The following is a 22,290-nucleotide window of genomic DNA, read 5'->3' as shown; positions in this document are numbered from 1 at the left end:
TGTATTTTTTGTTTCCTATTCTGGCATTTAAATCTCCTGCTCGCAGTAAATAGTCAGTTTTGTTTGTTTTATCTATGGCATTCTGTAATTCTTTATAAAATATATTACTGTCTTCTTCTTTTCCCTCTTCTGGTGCATATGCACCAATTATTGTTATGTGGCCTCTTAATGTCTTGAGTCTAATTTCTATTAGTCTTTCATTCAAATAGTTGTAATATACAATATTGTTCTTTAGGGATTTATGTACCATAATCATTATACCTGCTTTTGCTCTTTCTTCTTTTTTTACTCCACTGTAGATTTGTATATAGTTGTTTGTTTCTTTTGTACCTTTTTGTTTTTTCTTTGTTTCTGTTACTATACATATCTTTATGTTAGCTTGGTTTAGTTGTTTATCAAGTTCTTCTTCTTTGTGTGCAATGCTTCTCACATTCCATGTTGCAATCTTCATTATGTGTTCCTTTTTCCAATTTCATTTACCGTTTCCTGGGTTGTGGTCTTTTCCCTGACAGTCTGTCCTGCTTTTCTTTGCATGAAACTTGAAAGTATTTTGAATTTCCCCAGGATAATTTTGAATTACTAACCTGTCGCTGGGTAAGTCCAGTGGTAGGGCTGCTACCTAACGCCTCTGGACAGGCAGATCTAACAGCATTTACTCTGTTAGGGTGTTAAGGTTATACCACCCATACTCGGTCGCCAGTGCCTCGTTTGTACTTTTAGAACAGGATGGACCACGGGAAGGTGAGGATGACATTTGAGTGGGAGAGGCTATGTATTGCGCTTCACCACCCCTTCCACCCCTAGTATATATGTAAGTTAGTAAAACATAATCTCCCCCCCCTTAACAAACCATGCCTGATAATCGCAAAGAATACTGCTGTTTTGAACCCAATTCTGTATCCCACTTCTCACAATCTCTCTAGTACCTTCACCACAACTCAAGATATACAGATCGGCCTATAATTTGAAGCATTATTACTAACTTTATTCAGTGGAACAATTTTACCTTCTTTTCACACCTTTGGAACCTGTGCTGTTGTAAGACTCTTATTAAACAAGCATGCCAACGATATTGACAATTCCCTGGAACGTTCCCTTAAGATGTGTGGTGATATGTCATCAAATCCTATTGCCTTATTGACATCAAGGTTATTTACTTCCTCATGTACCTCTTGCTCACTCACTATTAAGTCATCCTCTCCAATGTCCTCTACACTTAATTTCCCCATGATTCCACCCTGATCAGGATGAAACATCCTTATAAATTGATCACTGAATACCTCAACAATGTCTTCTGCAGAAGTTACCATTTTACCATTTTCATCCATCAACCCCATCCCACCATAACCATTCTTCCTTCTACTTGCCACATATCCAAAAACCCTCTAGGGTTTTTCTTCGCCTGATTTGCCAATTTCTGCTCGTACTGCACTTTTGTTTTCCTTACTAACTGAGTCACTCTCCTAGCTTGTTCTTTATACTCTTCATGAAACTGATTATTACCAATGTTCATTTTGTACTGCATCCAAAGTACCTTCTTCTTCTTCCAGATTCCATGCTTAAGCCCCTCATTCATCCATTTTACACCTACTTTATTCAGATTTTGGCCATCGGAATACATTCACACTTTACTGTTATGTATTTCTTTGTCAGTTCCTAATCAGCAGCATTTATTTCCTTACCACTCAACTCCTCTTTCCATACTATAGCTCCAAGCTGTCACTTAAGCTTGTCATAATCACCAGCCTTATAATTCCACATGTATCCCTTTCTTACAGAAGTCTGTATATGGCTAGCCACAACCCAGGTGATCACTTCATGATCATGCTCACCAACTGGAGTAAAGTGTGAATGCCTGCTCACAATTTCATCCCCTGATGTTATGATCAGATCTAAAACTCTCGATCCTCCCATGTCCTCCTTTACATGCTGCCTGAGTTAGTTATCTCTCAAGAACTCAAGAAATTCATTTTCCCTATCCCCATATGCTATTTCTTAATTAAAATTGTCCATAATGATTACCCTTCCCTTGTTCACTAATCCAAATTGTTTATACATTTCTTCCTCACCACCCCCACATTCCCTGGCCTATAGCAACATTCAACTAAATATGTCTTCCTGTCAACTTCCACGTAACCCCACGCTACATCATAACCAGTGCCACTATTTCTCTCATTCATGTCTTCCTTACGTGGACTTAATTCCCATGCTATCATCATTAGCACCCCCTTCCCCCTTGCACTTTCTATCCTCGTGAAAAATACTGTCTTTCCATTTTTATTCCCACGATATCATCTTCATTCAACCATGTTTCACTTATTCCAATGATTTCAGGGCAAATAAACTCAATCACTGAAACCATTTCATCCCCTTTATTTCTGATAATTATTGCATTTGTAAACAAACACAGTAGTTCATTTTTAGGTCTATAACCAATCCTATCCAAGTCACTGGTTGTTGTGATTTCCCCACTACACGTGTCCTTGCCCAATCACCTTATCAATCACATATTCGGTCGGTCTCATCTTCCCCACCCACATTGCAGTATACTTCATCTCCATACACACAATCACCCTACTTTCAACATCCACTCTCCCTATGCCCCCCCCCACCCCTTTCCCTGTTCTTCTTGCATTCCTGTTCTCTCTTCTTCTTTCACACTATATCGTTTCCATTGCGAAGTGCTCCTGTCTCTTCAATACCACTCTCCTGATCTTTCACTTCATCTCTTACTTTTTCTCTCTTTCATGCAGCACACACCTTACTTCCATCTAGCAACATTTTCTCTGGTACACTCACTCAAAGCCATTTAAATGCAACCAATCACACATGTATAATTTCATTCTTCTCTCAAACATGCCATACATCCACAAACTGAAATATCTTCTCCTCACGCAGCTCTGCTAGCATACCATCCATGATTTCAGCTCTCCATCTCAACTCATCATTGTCATACCTCGGCAACACAGCAACATCCTTTCCCACTACACTGTTTTCTTTCCTCCTCAATAACCTCCAGTGTATGTGAGGGTGATATTCACCCTCACATACTCTTGATGTCCACTTATTTTTGTCCCCATGACCACCACTAGTTCTCTTGCTTGTTTCCTCCTCATATCCAATGCCTGAATTATCCTGTTCATCCTCCCTTCTGGATAGCAGACACTATGGAATCTCCATACACTGCTATCCTGGAGTCACTTGTCACCTCTTTTAGCCTATTTTCTTTCATTCTATTCTTTTGTACACTTTCATTAGTTTCCACTAAACCTCTCATATCACTATGCATATTCCTCGTTTCATTTTTCAGTTTCAACAACTATTTCATGAAATAATCTTGCATTGTGACAATTTTACTCTCTGTCACTCCTGTAGCCTTGCAACTGCTCGTTCTGCCACACCATACTTCTGTTTCCTCATTCATATTTTCTTTTGCTCCCTTATCACTTTTGCTTCTACATTCTTACTTTTGCTAACTTTCACTTCCACACTCTTACTTTTGCTTACTTTCACTTCTATATTCTTCTTCTACATTCTTGCATTTTTTTCATTCCCTCAGTTTCACTAGCTTTCATTTAATTTCCATTTCTTTCATTTATGCTATCTTTTATTTTTCAGTCTGTTTTGTATTCATTGCCTCTTGATCTAATAATATATTGCACTTCCTACAAATCTTCCCTCATCTTCCATCTATTCTCTCTGCAAACAAATCCTTTACACCCTGCCTTGCAAAGTCTGTATCATTAATGGCACTTGATTTTTGCAGCACTTGCCTTAGTCGCATCAGTCAACACCCACATTGTTGACCTCATGAGTACCGCCATTATGTTGTGTTTAATAAATAATAAATAGCACAACATTAAAATTCAAGGAATATTGCTGATTATTACTCAAAATACACGTATCTTTTCAGGAGCACCTTTCCAACTTCACTTTTATGGTCCTCAGTCAGTCAGTTCCATAGGAAATTCTTCCCTTAAAAGGGAAGAATATGCTATGGAACTGACTGTACCATTAACTTGGCTGTTTAATGGAAGCTTTGCAGCGAAGTAGGGTAAGATAGTACCATTGCATAAGAGTGGTTGAAGAATGGAGGTATCAAACTATAGGTCTGTTTGTATTTCTTTTGTAGTTAAGATTTTGAAGAAATTAACAAGAACTCATATACAGAATTGGGCAGATGAGGATAATATTATTTGTGCAGGCCAGCGTGGATTTGTTAAAGGGACACACTTGTTTAGTAATCTGGTTAACTTTTACAATAGAGTAACATGAGCAGTGGATGAGGGTAAAGCCTGCACTGTCATTTTTTTGGGATTTTTCCTGGGCATTTGACAGGGTGCCACATGACAAGTTGATTTTTAAGTTCCATCATGTGGGTTTGGATAGCAGGTTAGTTGATTGGATTGGTGATTGACTCTCTGATAGATATCCGAAAGTTGTATATGGGGGAACAATATCAGGGAGTAGGAAGGTTACAAGTGGAGTATGCATCAGCACTGTGTTTTGGTTTAAAGAGCCAACACACTGTGGTGATGTTTTGGCTCTTTAAGGGGATTTGAATAACTGCAAAAGTTATCAAATGAATGGGGTTTTGTTAGTTTAATGGAATTAAATGTAAGGTTTTAAAATTTGGGATTCACAGATGCTTTATACTTGGTGTAGTTATACTGGAAGAAGTAGAGAAACACAGGATTTTATGGTGATTATGGATAGAGATTTGAAGTTCTGAGGACATACTACAAAGGTTGTGAAGACATCTCAGAGAATTTGCTATGGAATTGCAGCAGTGTTGAGGAGAACATTGACCATTGGAGATAAAAGTATGCTGGTCAATTGTATAAAGCTTTGATCAGACCACATCTGGATTTCGGTGCTCAGATTTGGTCATCAGGATTTGAAGGGGATGAAGTAAACTTGGAGAGAGTGCAGAGATGGATAACAAAAATTATGTTTAGGACCATACAGTGTTGATTTTGAGGATAGACTGAGGGCAGGCAGTTCGTCCTAGCAGAGTTTGGTGAATAGAAGGAAAAGGGGAGGATATGATTGAAGCATTTAAGCTGTTGAAGTGTTATTATTATATTAACACTGAGTAGATTTTTCATGTGGTGGAACAAGGACAAGAAGCCATTCCTGGAAGTTGCAAAAGGAGGTGGTGAGTAAAAGAGTAAGAAGTACGTTTTTTGAATGGAGAGTGGTAGGAGCATGAAATGCATTGCCTTGAGAGGGTGGTAAATGTGGATGATTTTAAGGAGTTGTATGAAAGACTTTGTGTTGGCTAGTGTGGACCTCCCACAATCAGTCTTGTGACCATGGAGGGTCAGGAAAATATTAATAATAATAATATGATATCATTTCATTTTCTGATTTATGCTAGCTGGAGAGATTGTCAAAATATTTCATAAAATAGTAGTAAGGAAACTGAAATCCAAACATCAAATTAGTGCATTAATTGTTCTTTGATTACAGATTTGATAGAGTGCCTCTTGTAACTCCAAATGGAGATGTTCTTCTTGAGGAGCTTAGCTTTGAAGTGAGTAAATTAATTATTAAACAAAATGTAAATTTAGATTAAAGCATAAATTTTGATATCATATATTATGATGTTTGGAATTAGCATGATGTTTTTGAGAATTGAGCTTTAATTCCTTTAATTTTATGTAATTATATTTTGAAATTATTAAAAGAAATAAAATTTACAAAACACTGATTTGATTCCAAATAATTATTAGAGAAGTTGGTTAGATGTTTCTCATCTACTTGATAAAGAATTTGCTTTACAATAAAGAAATCTCTATGGAGAGTAGCATGAGTTGTGATCTTTTCTGTAGGTTTGTTTTAAAAATGCAAAGGCAGCAATTAGATTTACTTTATATTATAATTTCTTAATGGTGTTACCTCACAGGACTGTGCACGCAAACTAAACTAGAAATTTATTAAACAATTGCTATTTCACTGAACTCATGCCAGCATCTTTGGAGTACCAAAGCACTTTCCAAGAAATATTGGACATTATAATCTGTGAAACTGCAATGAGGAGGAGGAGGCCATTTTAGTTCATCTAGTTTTTCTTATCCATAGTAACCATTATTAATAATGAATTGGAATTTAAAAGATATAATTTCAAAGATGATTGTAATATGTTTTTGATGTTTAGGTTTTTTATTCAATTCTATTCATTTCAAAAATAATTTTGAAATGAATAGAATAAACAGAATAAATGAACACCAGCTTAATAAATTTATTAATTTTGTTATTGTATTGTTTATGAGTTAGTGTTAAAAGTTAAAATGAATAATTGTCAATTCGTAGAATTAGCACTCAAAAGGGATGTTTTTTTTTTAAGACACAGGCTAAGACTGTCATATCCCAAGGTTTGTTGTTAGGACTCCTTATATAATCTGTTCAAATGTGATTTATCTTCATATAATGCTAATTGGGGGATGGAGGAAATATCTTTACAGGTGGAAGACCAGACAAGGAAGTAGGGTTTAAATGTTAACATGAATAAATGCAAGTATATGGGATTTGGTATGAAAGTAGTGTTTGATGGATATGAGTTGAATTGACATGTCAGGAAGAGTTAATGAATACAAGGATTTGGTGAAATTTTCGTTGATGGTGAATTCATTTCAAAGCTGAATAGAGAAATATCATCTTAATTCTCATCATTCATGAATCATCTTAATAATACAACTAGTAAAACATAATATGTTTAACCAAAAGTAGTCAGTTGTAGTAGAAAGGAAGTTATGACACTGTTATATAGAGAGATAGGACACAAGCAATTTACAGGCAAAAAAAAAAAAAGTGGTGGTGGTGAGCAGTAGTTGGCATTGGTGTAGATGATGGAGATGAAGAGTTATAGAGTAGGTTAGAGTAGGCCCTCCCTCGATGAGTCTTTGGAGATGTCACAAAATAATAATAATAAATAAATTATACTGGGAATGCAAAAAGGTAAGACATGCCTCCAGATCTGGCATCAGGAAAATTGTTGAAGACTGAAATCCAAGTTTTATCAGTGAGGGAAAGTCTTTGCATTAGATTGGAAAGGCAAAATAAATGTTTTTCTGCTGTCTTCCCTGCACAATCCATCAGTGGTTTCAAGTTATAGTTAGTTATTTTTGCTTACGCTTGGATCTGCCGAAACTTTTATAGTTTCTATATTCGGCATGAAACTTTTGTAGTTTCCATGAAACTCTTGTAGTTTCTCTATTCGACTTTGAAATAATGTTGGATTCATATCCACTTAATTTGAATAATTTTGCATTGCCTAAGTGAAACCTTTTGGCTCTCTTTTTCAGTAATTCTTGGTGCCTTTTGTGATGTGACGCCTTTTTTTAGCAACTCATATGGTAAAGTATAAGTTCTGCATCACTTCAACCTGAGCATTTATATCTGCGTCTGGCTCCCACTGACGAGACCTCAACAAAGGTCGAAACCGATTTGGGTAGTGACCCCCCCCCCCCCCCCCCCAATAATGTATAACATCATATATCTCTGCTAGGAGATGTGTTTTACATTATGGGAAATACTAAGGATAGTGATCAGAGCTTACTTCACCTTTACTACAAGTTGTCCCTGTCATGAAAGGTTTGCTTACGCTTGGATCTGCCAAAACTTTTATAGTTTCTATATTCAGCATGAAACTCTTGTAGTTTCTCTCTATTCAGCTTTAAAATAATGTTGGATTCAATATCCACTTAATTTGAATAGTAATTTTTGATTTTTATGATACAAAGACATCAAAGATCATGCTACGCCAGGAAACTGGTCACAGCAGTACATATGGTAAACGGTTAGTAGGACAATCACAAACATCCATGCCCCTGGCAGGATTTGAATCCACAGCCTCTTGGCTGGAGAGTGGAGTAGCTAACCACTTAGCCATGGTTTCAATTGCTGTATGTTCATACAATGACACTATGGGTGGAGTCTACAGGTGTGACCAGTAGCTATCATTTTACAATGTAATGAGGAAACAACATAAAAAAATATTACAAAAAAAAAAGCGTTTGGACATATATTGGATTTTATTATTTGGAATAGTTTCCTCCTGTAGAAGCAAAAATGTGTGTTTACCATAACATATCTATATTACAGATTAGAAATTGCAAATGCATAAAACATTGCTACAAGTTTATGCTCCTTCAGCAAGCAGGAAAACAGGCAGTCCTTCCAGACTTCTGTGGTTGAGCACTGCTAACTCTAATCATTTCCTGGAAACTTTGCCACCCACAACTTAAGAAAAAAAAAGTATGCAAATGTTATGTTTGCTTAAAAATTATTTTAAAAATTCAGAAAGGAGACAATTATCTGATGTTTTGAATGTAAAATTGCTTTGTGTGTTCACCCTTGTTTTAGGGTGTTCCATTCTGTGCAAGGTATAAATTTTGGACAGTATGTAAACAGAAATGTTTTCCCTTTTTGGTTTGTCAAAACAGTCCTTTTCTGGATTACAAATATTGATAGAGAGATGCCTTACTGTACTGATTCCTGTTCTTCTTGAAGAGGAATTTGTTTAGGTTGTTTTTATAACACACACAAAGAATAATATATTGTTCCTCTTGAAGTGGCTAATAGTATATTTTTTGAGGTAATAAAATAAAAATAGAGAGGACCATCAGGACACATGCCTTCTACATTCTAACACTTTTTTTTTTTATGTTTACAACCACAAAAGCTTGGAAATATATAATATGTTAATACTATATGTGGGGGACTTGACATCAGAGATAAGACTAAACATGACTAGACAAGCTTCCAATAAACTGGGAGATATTTACAGAACCAAATTCATCTACTACTGAAATATATTCATAAGCTTTGGTGCCAGCATGAGAATTCCAATTTGCAGCTACTTAATTAAAAAGCAGCAACTGTCTGCAGTTGGTTACCCAAGCTTAGTTGTCTCAATCAGGAAAATTATTGACAGATAGACAAATGATTGAGTTGACCAAGGCCATTTTGTTTTGAATTATGAATTATGATGCAATTACATTGTGTGTCTGATATTTTCCAGTGCTTTGTATGTTTGCTGAAAAATGCAACTTCCTGGTTGGGAAAAACTATCATCTCATTATGAGACTAACTTATTTTCAGTTGAAAGATCCGATGAAGATTCTCATAGTACTACATAGGTTTTGAACCTTGGTGTTCTAACCGAAGAAAACTGTTGCACCCTCTCCTCATCTGCTTTAGAGTTATTTTTTGATTTTATGGTGCAAAGACATCAAAGGTCATACTGCACCAAGACAAAGGTTACAGCAGTACATATGGTAAACAGTATATGGTAAGTCAGTCACAAACATCCATGCCCTTGTTGGGATTCAAAGCTGCAGCCTCTTGCCCGGAGAGTGGATATGCTAACCACTCAGCCAAACAGGCCAGCCCTGCTTTGGAGGCATACATTGTGGACCACATATCTCATATCTGTCAAATGCATATTTGCTGGCTGATTTGTTTGTTTTGTATGGGGAAGAGCCATAATTTCTAAAAAGGAACGAAATTGGGATAATTTTTTATTGTTTTCGAAATATTTATATATATATATTTATATATATAAATCTCATGGTCACAGTTCTTACAGAGTCAAGTTTTCTGGATGAGCTGTGAAATCCTCAGTTTTCCACAATTAGCAAATGCAGAAGTAATGCTTGGAAGAATTCCCACTGTTCATCCCTTAGCATACACCAAGTTTTAATTTTTACATTACTTGAAAGGAAAAACAAGAAATAGGGCAAATTTCAGAACATAGAAAATAGCATTATTGTTGTTATTAGTAGTAATTAATATTTTACTAAAAGAGGGATAAAAAGACTCTTTTCAAGTGCATATCAATTTATATCAGAAAACTTATTGTGTTATCATAATATTAGCATAGTAACAATAATATAATATTCTATTATTCACATTCACTCAAGAAGAACAAATAAAATAATATTTACTGTTATTGTCATATTTCTATTTCTAATGGAAACGAAAGAAAAACAGTTACTATTAGAACAAGCAAGTTTTGAATACCTACAGAGTAATCCTGAAATTCTGTTTTTCATGAAATCTCAGTTTTTATCAGGGGAAAACATGTTACATTTGAAAAGTAAATTATTTTACAAAATAATAATAATGTGAACTTTTCCCTTGCCTCCAGACAACACTGATGTGATATGGATTTCAAATTTCTTGTGTGGGAGATATATATATATATATATATATGATTCCTTAATTATATTCCAGACACTTCTGAATAGTAGGCTAAATCATCCTCTAAGATGTTCTATTTCTTAATTTTTGAAACATTCTGTGTATCACAATCCCACCTAATGCAACTAATTTTTGAAATTTGCCTATTATAAGATCCTTTTTTTTAGTAAATAAGAATAAAGTCTGCCGATAATGAAACTTTGTCTATTAAAATTATAAATGAGATATCCAATCACCCTCCAATTGGTGAGAGTGACCATGAAGTGATTACCTGAGTGGTTGTGAGCAGTGTGAGAACCTCTGTGAGAAAAGGGTATTGGAACTACAAGGGTGATGATTATGAAGAGCTCAGGAGACGGCTTCCAGGTGTAGCATGGAATGAGGAGTTAGCTGGATGAGCGATCAGTGCAGCTTTGGGGATATTTTAGAACTATCTAGTAGAAGCAATGTCTAAATGTATTCCAAAGGTCAGAAGGTTAAATAAGGTAGGTGTGAAATGGATGAATGAAGAGATTAAGCATGCGATACAGAGAAAAAGGGCATTATGGAGGCAGCATAAGAGAAGTAGTAATAACCAATTCCATGAGGATGACAAAGACAAGGCATGGCAGGTGACTTGGTGGGTTAAGGGTAGCAAATTTAGGTATGAGCAGCAGTTAGCTAATGAAGCCAAAAAGAATTCTAGGGAGTTCTTTTGATATGTAGTCAGAAAAAAAAAAAAAAAAAAAATGATTATAAAAGGACGACATTGATTGGAGAAAATGGTATAAGGACAGCTGTTACTTAAGATATAGTGAAGATACTTAATGAATAGTTCATAAAGGTCTTCATTCTTGTGAATGTTGGCTTCATGGAGAGAGCAGTTGATGATGGGGAGGAGAGACTGACTGTAAGTGAGCAAGAGGTGTATGGGGAGTTGAGCAAACTTGATGTTAATAAGGCTGTGGGACTTGATAATATATCACCACGTATTCTGAAGGCATGTTCCAGGGAGTTGACGCTGGCCTTGATATATTTTTTTAATATGAGTCTTGCACTGGGTCAAGTTCCTAAGGAGTGGAAGGAGGACAAGATTGTACCACTTCATAAGGGAGGTGATAGCACTCAGACATCAAATTATAGACCTATCTGTGTGTCAGGTGTTGTGGTTAAGTTGTTGAAGAAGCTTGTGAGAACTAGGATCCAGAATTGGGTTGACAACAATGATATTATCTTTGATGGACAGCATGGATTTGCTAAAGGGAAGTCATGTTTTAGTAGTCTACTTCTTCTTTGAGTGCCATCTCCTATCGGAGGTCAGCGACCACCTTGGCAAATTTTGAGCGATCCTCAGCCACTCTAAACAGTTCCTCAGAGCTCATGCCAGTCCACTGTCTGATGTCTGCCAGCCAAGATTTTCTTCATCTTCCTTGTCCTCTTCTTCCATTTATCCTCCCCTTTATAAGCAATTGAAGTATTTTATATTTTTCATTACGAAGTAGGTGACCAAGATATGCAGTTTTCCTTCTTTTTATGGTATCTAAAAGTTCACGTGATTCCCCCTTTTGTTCCAGTACTTCCTGATTGGACGTTTTTGCTGTCCATGGGATTTTTAACATTCATCTGTATAACCACATCTCAAAGGCTTCAAGTTTTTTTATTGATGTTGTCTTCAAGGTCAAGTTTCTGTGCCGTACAGCAATATAGACCATACATAGCATTTAACCACGCGTGCTCTAAGTTTAAGTTGCGGTTACACAGTGTTGATTTCATCAGGAAAAAATTTTTTCTTGTCATTTCAATTCTAACTTTTATTTCCATTTCTGGATTGCATTCTTCATTTAACCAGCATCCGATATTTAAACTTTGTCACTCTTTCTATTTGTTTCCCATTTAAAGAAAGTGATGAATTAAGAATTGGTTTCTTGCTTATGACCATGAATTTAGTTTTGGTGATATTTATTTTTAATCCCATTTTTTCACTCTCTTCATTCACTAGTTTTCCAGAAGATTTTGAAGATCCTGAATATTGTCAGCCAGGAGAGCTGTGTCATCAGCATATCGGATGTTACTGATGATTTCACCATTTACATTAATCCCTTCCTCTCTTCCTTTTAGATTTTAAGGAAGATTTTTTGAAATATGGCTTCTGAGTATATGTTAAAAAGAAGAGGTGACAGCACACATCTTTGCCTTACTCCTCGTTTGATGTTAATGGGGTCTGTAATAATGTCATCAACTTGAACAGATGCCTTTTGGTTCCAATATAAGTTTTCAATGATCCTGATGTCTTTACCATCTAATCCAATTCTCTTTAATAGTGCAATCATTTTAGTATGTTGGACTTTATCAAATGCTTTCTCAAAGTCAATGAAGCAAATGAATACTTCCTTGTTTTGATCAATACATATTTGGAATAAGATTTGAGAGCAGAAAAGAGCCTCTCTTGTTTCCAAACCAGTTTCTAAAGCCAAACTGGGTATCACTGATGGTGTCTTCACATTTTGAGAACATGACTCATTAGGCTGATCATTCTATAGTCATTACAAGTTTTCGCATTTGCTTTTTTAAGTAGCATGATGAAGGTCGACTGTAACCAGTCTTGTGGGAATATGCCTGTATCGTAGACCTTATTAAATAGCTTTACTAATATAGCAATGTTGTCACCTTCTAATAACTTTACTATTTTTGCTGGTATTCTATCAGGGCCTAAGGCTTTACCATTTTTAGCTGAGTTCAGCGCACATTCTACCTCTGATCTTAGAATGCATGGACCGTCCATCTGTTCATAAGTATTTTCTGGGTTCTGTCTGTTATCAGAAAAGAGTTCTTCTACGTATTGCACCTATTCTTGTATTTTGTCATCTTTTTTTGATATTATAAGTGAGTAATCTACTTACTTATTACGATAAGGTGACTGCTTCCTTGGACAGAGGAGAGGGATACACAGTAATATACTTAGATTTCACAAAGGCTTTCGATAGATTACTGCATGATAAGTTGATAGTCAAACTACAGTGGATGGGGTTGGATATTAGATTATTACATTGGATCAGAGACTGCTATCCGATAGGTATTAGCAAGTTGTGTATGGGAGAGCAATATCCTGGAAAGGGAAAGTCACTAGTGGTGTACCTCAGGGGTCTGTTTTAGGGCATTGCTGTTTAACTTGTATGTTAATAATATTGGTGAAGATTTGGATGGAGATATTCGGTTGTTTGCAGATATTGCAAAGTTGGGATGAACTATGAAGAGTAGAGAAGATGTTGTGGCCTTATAAGAAGACTTGAATAAATCAAGTAATGGGTACAGGAATGGGGATGCGAGTTCAATGTTGCAAAATGTAAGGTTTTAAAATTTGGGAAACAAAGATGGGATGTAGAATTTATGCTTGGTTGGGATATATTGTTGGAGGTGGGGGAAATAAGAGATCTTAGGGTGATAGTGGATTAGGATCTGAAATTTAGAGGTCACATTGCCAAAATTGTGAGGTTAATACAAAGACTTCTGGGAACGATGCGGGGGACACTAACTTGTAGGATTAGGGAGATTCTTGTTCATTGTATAAGGCTTTGATTTGCCCACACATGGACTACTGTGCCTAGATTTGGTCACATTTTCAAAAGGATGAAGAAATGTTGGAAAGGGTCCAGAGATGACTGACTAAGGTTGTTTCTGACTTTTTTGAAAGATTGAGAAGATGCAATTTACAGAGCCTAGTGGATAGGAGGATGAGGGAGAGAACCAGAGGACATACCTAGAAGCTAAATAAGGAGGTTGTGAGCAGGGGAGTGAAAAGCAGATTCTTTGCATACACAGTTGTGAATAATTGGAATTCTTTGTCTGAGAGTGTGGTGTCTGCAGAGAATTTGAGTGTGTTTAAGGCACAGAATGATGAGCTGTGTGTATGATAAAAGGACCTCCTCAATGAGTCTTTGACTCTAACAGATCTTGGGGTAATAATAATAAATTTCATAGCAGTGTGTGCCACAGATTAGCACTAATAATATTTTTTTATTACACAACAGTGAAGTAAAAAAAATGATGCTATAACATATATAAAGAAGGGGAAAATATGATTCTGCATAAACAGAATTGCAGAAAAATGATTTCATCTAGTTTAATTGTCCATTTTTTATAGGTCAGAAAATAATTTAACCTTTGTATCTATGTTTCATGACATAAAGATAAGATATTTTAAGTACAAACAATAGCAGATAATGTATTAGTAAAAATTACAATAATTTTAGATTATTGCTATTCCCTAAACAACTAAATACTGGTATTCAGAAAGAATAGAAAGTAGTGGTTGGAATAATCATATAGCAAAGAAATAGTACAATATAGATAAGAAAATAATTATTTCATTTCATTTCTCAACAGGTAAAATGAAATTATAGATTTCAGATACTGAAATGTGAGGTACACTGCAAAAAGTATGAAATATGAAAGAATTAAAAAGTAGATACTTATAATTCAGTAACAATGGGAAGTCATGGCATTGGGGCAATGGGAATACTTCAAAACAAACATAAAATTTAAACCAATTCCATATAGGATGTCTCAGATAAGATCATCATATATTTTAACAGTTAAGAAAGAGAATTATTACTATTGAAATATGCACTCTACAAATAACAAACCAATCTGTTTCATTTTTAATGTTTTTCAAGTCAAGAAGTCATAAATGGTGCAACTCCTACAATTAAATTTAACAAGTTCAACAATATTATTTCTTTTTTTCTTTTTCTAGGGTGGGGAAAAAAACAATAAAATGTCACTCGTATAATTATATCAGATGTTCTGTTGGCAAAAATAGCAAGAAAATAATCATATTCACTTTCTTAAAAAAAAAGTTGTAAATTTGCCCAATGAAAAAGAAAATACTACATATTTTTCTTCATACTATTATTGTGATTTTTTCTTGTAGTATAAAGAAGAAATCACTACATATTTTAAAAAGACATTTTCTTCTAGTTTAGATATGTGGCATTGTTGAAGTAGCTATACTTTTACACTATGTAAAATAACTATTATTTTACACTGATATGTATGAGCATGCTTCCAAGTGATTTAAGTTAGTAATAATTATCTTGTGAACGATTTTGAAAATGTTCTCTGAAATATCTTTTATTTCATAAGGTCTGAACTAGTGGTGATCATGGGGACAAATGATTTAAAAAGAAGTATGTAAAGGTGAATATCAGGAGGTTATTGAAAAGAGTGAAGGAACACAGTGTAGTGGAAAAGGTTGTCCCTGTGTTGCTGGGTATGACAATGATAAGTTGTGATGGAGAGCTGGAATCATGAATAGTATGCTAGCAGAGCTGCATGAGGAGAAGACATTTCAGTTTGTGGATGTTTTCAGTTTGGTATGTGTTTCATTTTAGTATGGCATGTGTTTGAGAGAAGAATGGAATTATACATGTGTGATGGGTTGCATTTAAATGGCTTTGGAGTGAGTGTAGTGACTGTTGCTAGATGGAAGTAAGGTGTGTGCTGCATGGAAGAGAAGAAGTGAAAGATCAGGAGAGTGGTATTGAAGAGACAAGAGCAATTCACAATAGAAATGATGGTAGTGTGAGAGAAGAAAGAGAACAGGAATGCAAGAAGAACAGGGAAGGGCGGGAAGTGGGTGGACAGGGATACATGGCATAGGGAGAGTGGTAAGTATGTTGAAAGTAGGATGGTTATGTGTATGGAGATGGAGCATATTGCAATGTGGGTGGGGAAGATAAGACCGACCGGATATATATGATTGGTGGTGATAAAGGTGATTGGGCACGGATACGTGTGGTGCGGAAATCACAACCAAACAGTGGCTTGGATAGGATTGGTTATAGACCTAAAAATGAACCATTGTGTTTGTTTACAAACGTAATAATTATCAGAAATAAGGGGGATGAAATGGTTTCAGTGATTGAGTTTATTTGCCCTGAAATCATTGGAATAAGTGAAACATGGTTGAATGAAGATGATATAGTGAGAATAAAAATGGAAAGCTACAGTATTTTTCACTAGGATAGAAAGTGCAAGGGGGGGGGGATGCTGCTGATTATAACAGGGAAATTAAGTCCACATAAGGTAGACATGAATGAGAAATAGTGCCACTGGTTATGATGCAGTGTGGGGTTACATGGAAGTTGACAGGAAAACATATTTAGTTGGATGTTGCTATAGGCCAGGGAATGTGGAGGTGAAGAAGAAGAAATGTATAAACAATTTGGATTAGTGAACAAAGAAAAGGTAATTATTATTATTAAGAGGGACCTCCAGGATGTCAGGGTTCATCGAGGGAGGCTACATACTACACGCACCAGCTATCATACTTATTCTTGAATTCATTTACACTGCTTGCACTCACATCATCTAATGGTGATCCATTCCAATCATGCACCATCCTATGAGAGAAAAAACTAGTCCTCTTGTCCTTTCCTCATCCTCCATAAATTGAAAAATTCCATCAATTGAAATCCTGTATGACCCTTCCAGACTCTCAATCATATCACCCCTCTTTTTCTTGTTTGCTAGTGTCTTCAATCAACAAATTCTCATTCTGTCTTAATAATCAGTATTCTACAATCCTGGTATCTTATTTAACACTCTCCTTTGCTCTCTCCACTATATCAGAATCGCAACCAAAACCAGAAGATCAGACCAGACCTGTGCACAATAATCCAAGTGAGGTGTTATCAGGGCCTTGTAAAGAGGCAAAATTACATACTTATCTTTACATGTGAACATTCGTTTCAGCATTGCAATTATGGGCAATTGTAATTATGGCAGTATAGATTGGAATGAAGAAATATCATTTGGGAAGAAGGAAAATTAATTTCTTGAGTTCTTGAGAGATAACTATCTCAGGCAGCACCTAATGGAGGGCACGTGAAGTTCGAGAATTTTAGATCTGATCATAACATCAGGGGATGTAATTGTGAGTGTGCTTTCACAATTTCACAAAAAAATGAAGGAAAGCACATCAGATGTGCTTTCCTTCATTTTGTGAGCGTGATCATGAAGTGATCACACAGAAAAAATGGATATCTCGGTACCCGCTGAAAGCAAACTAAAGCTACCAACTGACCCTAACACATATGATGTTTTGAACACTCTACCAGAGGAAGAGATGGACACTGGCCATCCATACTTCCCTAAAACAATGGGTAAATATAAATCTGACAAAGGTAAGCCTTCAACCTCCTGAAAACCAGACAAGTCAATAAAATAAAATCAAGACAATAGGAAAATTTTTACAATGGAACTGTCATGGGATTTGTTAGGATATTTATGATATCAATATGTTGTTGCAGAAACACAAACCTTTCTGTTTCTGTCTACAGGAAACATACTTCAGACCTGATGAGGACTGTACATTTCGGAATTTCACTGTTGTACATAAGGACTGAACTGGAGGTGGTCCTGCTCATGGAGGAGTAGCCATCCTAGTGGGCAGTCATATTCCTTTCCATCAGATACAACTTAATACTTCTCTGGAAGCAGTAGCGATTCGCTTCTCTGTGGGATTGTTCAATTTATTTACCACCAAGTGCTGAGTTAAATGAAATTGATCTTGATAACCTTATCTTGCAACTGCCTGAACCCATACTTTTGATGGGCATCTTTAATTTCATCTTTAATGGTCACAATACTCTATGGCAGCGCTTCCTATACTGTGGGCCGTGGCCCCCCTTGGGGCCATCGGTTTTGTTGAGGGGGGGGGGGCCGTGAAATAATGAAAACAAATTTAAAATCTTTTAAGACTAAGTTTTTTTAATCTTAAGAGAAACTTATTTAATTTTTATTATTTATTATTTCTTTTTTTGCTATTTTTTATATTTTAATGGGAAAAAATCACACATTGTTGCAGGTTCACAAATTTTGCTTCCTGCATATTTCATCGCTTAATGAATATTAGTAAATATATGCATATTCATATGTTTCATTTCAAAGCAGAAATCTAAGAATTGCAGTTTCAAATATTTCACCTGATATTGACTTTTTGTGTAGCAATATTGAACCACATCCATCACATTAAATTGTTATTAAACTTTTATGTTTTTAATTCTTTCTTTATTTCTAACTGTTTTACGTTTCATGTGTTTATACTGCAAATGCACAATAACAATATATCTATCTATATAAACATATGAAATAATATGCCATGTCAAATGTGTATGTAAGATGCTAAAAAATGTATATTTGCATTTGATTTTTGCAATATTCGCTGTGTATGTTTTGTATTGAAAATAAATACTATAATAATATATGTGTATATTACGATTTTTTTTCGAGGGGGGGGGGGCATGAAATATTTTAATTTTTTCAAAGGGGGCCCTGACATCCAGAAGTTTGGGAAGCACTGCTCTATGGGGTAGTGCCAACACTCTAATAGATGAGGTTGAATCATTGAAAGAATTCTTGATAATACTAACCTCTCCCTTTTAAATAATAAACTCAATAGTTTAAGATGAAAAGCCAAACAGCTATATTTTCTGGTGAAGTTAGTTAAATTGAGGGGATAAAAATCCCTTATTATTTTATAGCCAGTATGCGAAACTCTAAGATAGAGTTTCTTAGAGTTAACATCTTAGAGTTTTGCATACTGGCTGTAAAATAATAAGGGATTTTTATCCCCTTAATTAAACTCAATAGTTTATTAAATTTTGCAAGATGAGAAAAAGTGTTTCAATCAGCCTGGTCCATTTTCCATATAGGTATCTATGTGGGTGAGCATGGTTCCTGTGAAGATATATGGAAGTGATCACTTTCCTGTTCTCTGCACAATGTCCTCACAGGAACCATGTTCACCCACACAGATACCTATATGGAAAATGGACCAGACTGATTGGAACACTTTTTCTCATCTTGCAAAATTTAATGTTGATGCCATCAATCAAACACATATCAATTAAGCGATAAAATATATAACAGAATGCATTGTCCAGGCAGCAACAGCCTCCATCCCAAAAACATCATCTCAATTTCCAATATACCAAAGCCTTGGTGGAACCCAGAATGTCAGACAGCCAAAAAAGATCAACACAGAGCATGGGGCATATTTCATAGATACCCCCACCACACTGAACTTAATAGCTTTCAAGCGTGCTTGAGCCAAAGCATGTTATGTAAGACGTCAGAGTCAAAAACAATCATGGATCCAATTTACTAATCAATTAATCAAATGACCAATCCAAAAATTGTATGGGATAAAATCTGGAAAATGAAAGGCAGATATAGTGCACATTGTTTGTCTACCTTAGACCGTGATGGAAGTGTCATTGCTGATCCCAAAGCTATTGCAGATACTTTGGGAGAAACTTTTGCTAGAATATCAGCAACAGCTTCATATTCTGCTGAATTTTTGATACTGAAAGAGCAGCAAGAGAAACAAAGGCTTAATTTTTCTACCAACATTCTTCAGCCATATAATCAGCCATTTGTCAAGGAGGAACTAAAAAGAGCTCTCCTACAATCTCACACTAGTGCAATAGGACCTGATGACATCCGTTATGAAATGATAAAACATCTACCATCATCTTCTATGGATCTTCTTCTCTTATTATACAATAGAATACTAGCAGAGAAAGAGTTTCCAAATTCTTGGCATAAGTCAATTATCATTGTTATCCCAAAACCAGAAAAAGATCCAACACAAATAATTATCGACCCGTTGCTCTGACCAGCTGTTTTTGTAAGTACTAGAGAAAATGGTTAATGCCAGACTTCTCTGGTATTTAGAAAGCAACAGTCTTCTCTCCAGTATACAATGTGGTTTCCGTAGACATCGATCAACTTTAGACCATTTGGTTTGTTTAGAAACTTGTATAAGAGATTCATTTCTGAAGCAAGAACATCCTTGTCTCAGTTTTTTTTTGACATGGAAAAAGCTTATGACACAGCCTGGAGATATGGCATATTAAAAGACTTCTATAACCTAGATCTCAAAGGACACCTCCCTATATTCATTAAAAATTTTCTATCCAGGAGAACTTTCCTAGTCAGAGTGGAAATACGCTATCACGTCCATATCATCAAGAACAGGGTGTTCCCCAAGGCTCTATCTTAAGTGTGACCCTTTTTACTATTAAAATTAACTCAATCATTGAACAGCTTCCTCCCACTGTAAACAATGCTCTATATGTTGATGACTTCGCAATTTACTGTCATTCACGTAAAATGAGAATAATTGAAAGACAACTTCAGCAAGCAATTGATCATGTCTCTCTGTGGGCTCTTAATAATGGACTTAGGTTTTCAACAGAAAAAAGTGTCTGCGTACCCTTCTGTCGAAAACGCACTCATCACCCAGATCCTGAATTAAGAATGGGACATACTGTTATTCTAGTAGCTACAGAAACCAAATTCTTGGGAATCATCTTTGACAGAAAACTTACATTTCTAGTGCACATTCATCAAGAGAAAAGTGCAAAAGAACTTTGAACCTCCTTCACACTCTATCCTCTACTGAGTGGGTGCTGATTGAGCTTCATTGCTCCATCTTTATCGTGCACTTATACGTTCAAAGCTGGATTATGGGACCCAAGTCTATGGTTCTGCAAGACAGAGTAACCTATGATAGTTGGATTCCATCCATCATCAGGGTATGTGGATAGCTACTGGTGCCTTTCGCACATCACCCAAAATCTCTATGTTGAAGCAAATGAACCGGCTCTATCATTTTGACGGAAACAGTTATCTCTTAATTACGCCCTAAAAATAAAATCTCTAAAATAAAATAAAAATAAAAAAATGTTACACGTGCACCTTTTTTTAAAGAATTCAAATCCATTTTTTTTAAAAGATAATTGTATCAAATAATTCATAATTTTTCAATCAATAATAAAAGTGAAGAGCTTAAACATGTGAGGAGCTTGGGATGTTTCTCAGACACAGCCAAGTTAGCCAGTCTTTGGCATGGACTGCAGGGTTTTCTCCCCAGTTTACTGGAGTTTTTCATCCCACAAGCAGGCAAACCAGCCTTGAGAAATCAAGCTTCTATAGACATAGGATACACCAGGAGGCATAGGGCTAACCAACTTATCCTTGTGTACAGTTGTGGTTAAATTAATAGAAAACCCTCGACACAGCAATTTAAAAGAGGGAAAAAGGAAGAAGAATAAAAGCGAAACTGTGATTATTATAAATTGAGAAATAATTTTGCATAAATGCTGTATCGGCCTGTAAAAGAAATATTTGTAGTTCTGTTGAAGATGTCTGCTAATTAACAATTGAAAATGAAACAATGAGACATTGCTGATGTATTCTTCACTATAGCTTGAGGCACTCTAGCATGACTTCTGGGGAAGTTTCCTTTCTTTTCTTTCTTGGTGAGATCAGTTTAAGCTTTAGCCTTCTTCCTCCTGCTGAGAGGATTATCAAGCATTTATAAGGCATAGATATTTTAGAAATGATAGCCAGCAGCAGAAGTAGTAGTAGTAATATTTAGAATATAAACAGTGTTATCCGGTGCTTTTGAAAACTAGCACTACTGTACTTTCTTTTCTCTGGCATGAATATAAACATTTTACATCATGAAAATATAGTATATATTTTTTTTTATAAAACTTAGAATAATTTCAGCAGACAGCTTAACAGCTGATCTTAGAAGTACTTGCTTCAATGGGGCCTTATTTTTGTCAGAACGGTAAAATGAAGTAAAAGATTTTGATTTCTGTCTGTGAAACCTTTCAAACCAGTAGAAATTTAAACAGAGTACAGATAACTCTCATATAACGTAGATGTTAGGTTCCCTAAAAATGTCGCATTAAATAAATCGCATTATACGAGACTTAGATCACATAGAAAAAGTAGGGTTAGTTTCCGAAATCGTTTTTTTTTTTTAATTATATAAACAATGACATATCCAACGAAAACAATATTTTTATTTAATTCAGGTAATTCAAGTAAGTTAAGAAAACATAAACTATAAGTGTATGTATAAACTTATAAAAATTACAAATTGTAGATAAATTTCATTGCACATAATGCATAAATTTTTGGACAATAAAATAAAGCGCATATTTTAATCGTCATCATGTTCTTCAGAAATAACATTTCATAGGTGTTCTTTAAGTGGCCGGAGGTCGTCACCACTTGAAATCTCTT

General features: G+C 35.5%; 1 protein-coding gene across 1 annotated transcript in view; it reads left to right on the top strand.

The window, feature by feature from the left end:
* Abcd3 (ATP binding cassette subfamily D member Pmp70) overlaps window positions 1–22,290 on the top strand; it is a 602,827-nt gene that overhangs the window by 448,296 nt on the left and 132,241 nt on the right. Inside the window, exon 18 of the mRNA XM_090414763.1 lies at window positions 5,473–5,536. Within this exon, the coding sequence (XP_090270889.1) occupies window positions 5,473–5,536 (64 nt within the window). The remainder of the gene's footprint in view (window positions 1–5,472; window positions 5,537–22,290) is intronic.

This window comes from Typopeltis vanoorti, chromosome 25, assembly GCF_054136105.1.
Source record: "Typopeltis vanoorti isolate ZY-2024b chromosome 25, IOZ_Tvanoo_1.0, whole genome shotgun sequence".
NCBI classification, from domain to species: domain Eukaryota; kingdom Metazoa; phylum Arthropoda; class Arachnida; order Uropygi; family Thelyphonidae; genus Typopeltis; species Typopeltis vanoorti.
This window is presented reverse-complemented; position numbering and strand designations above follow the sequence as displayed.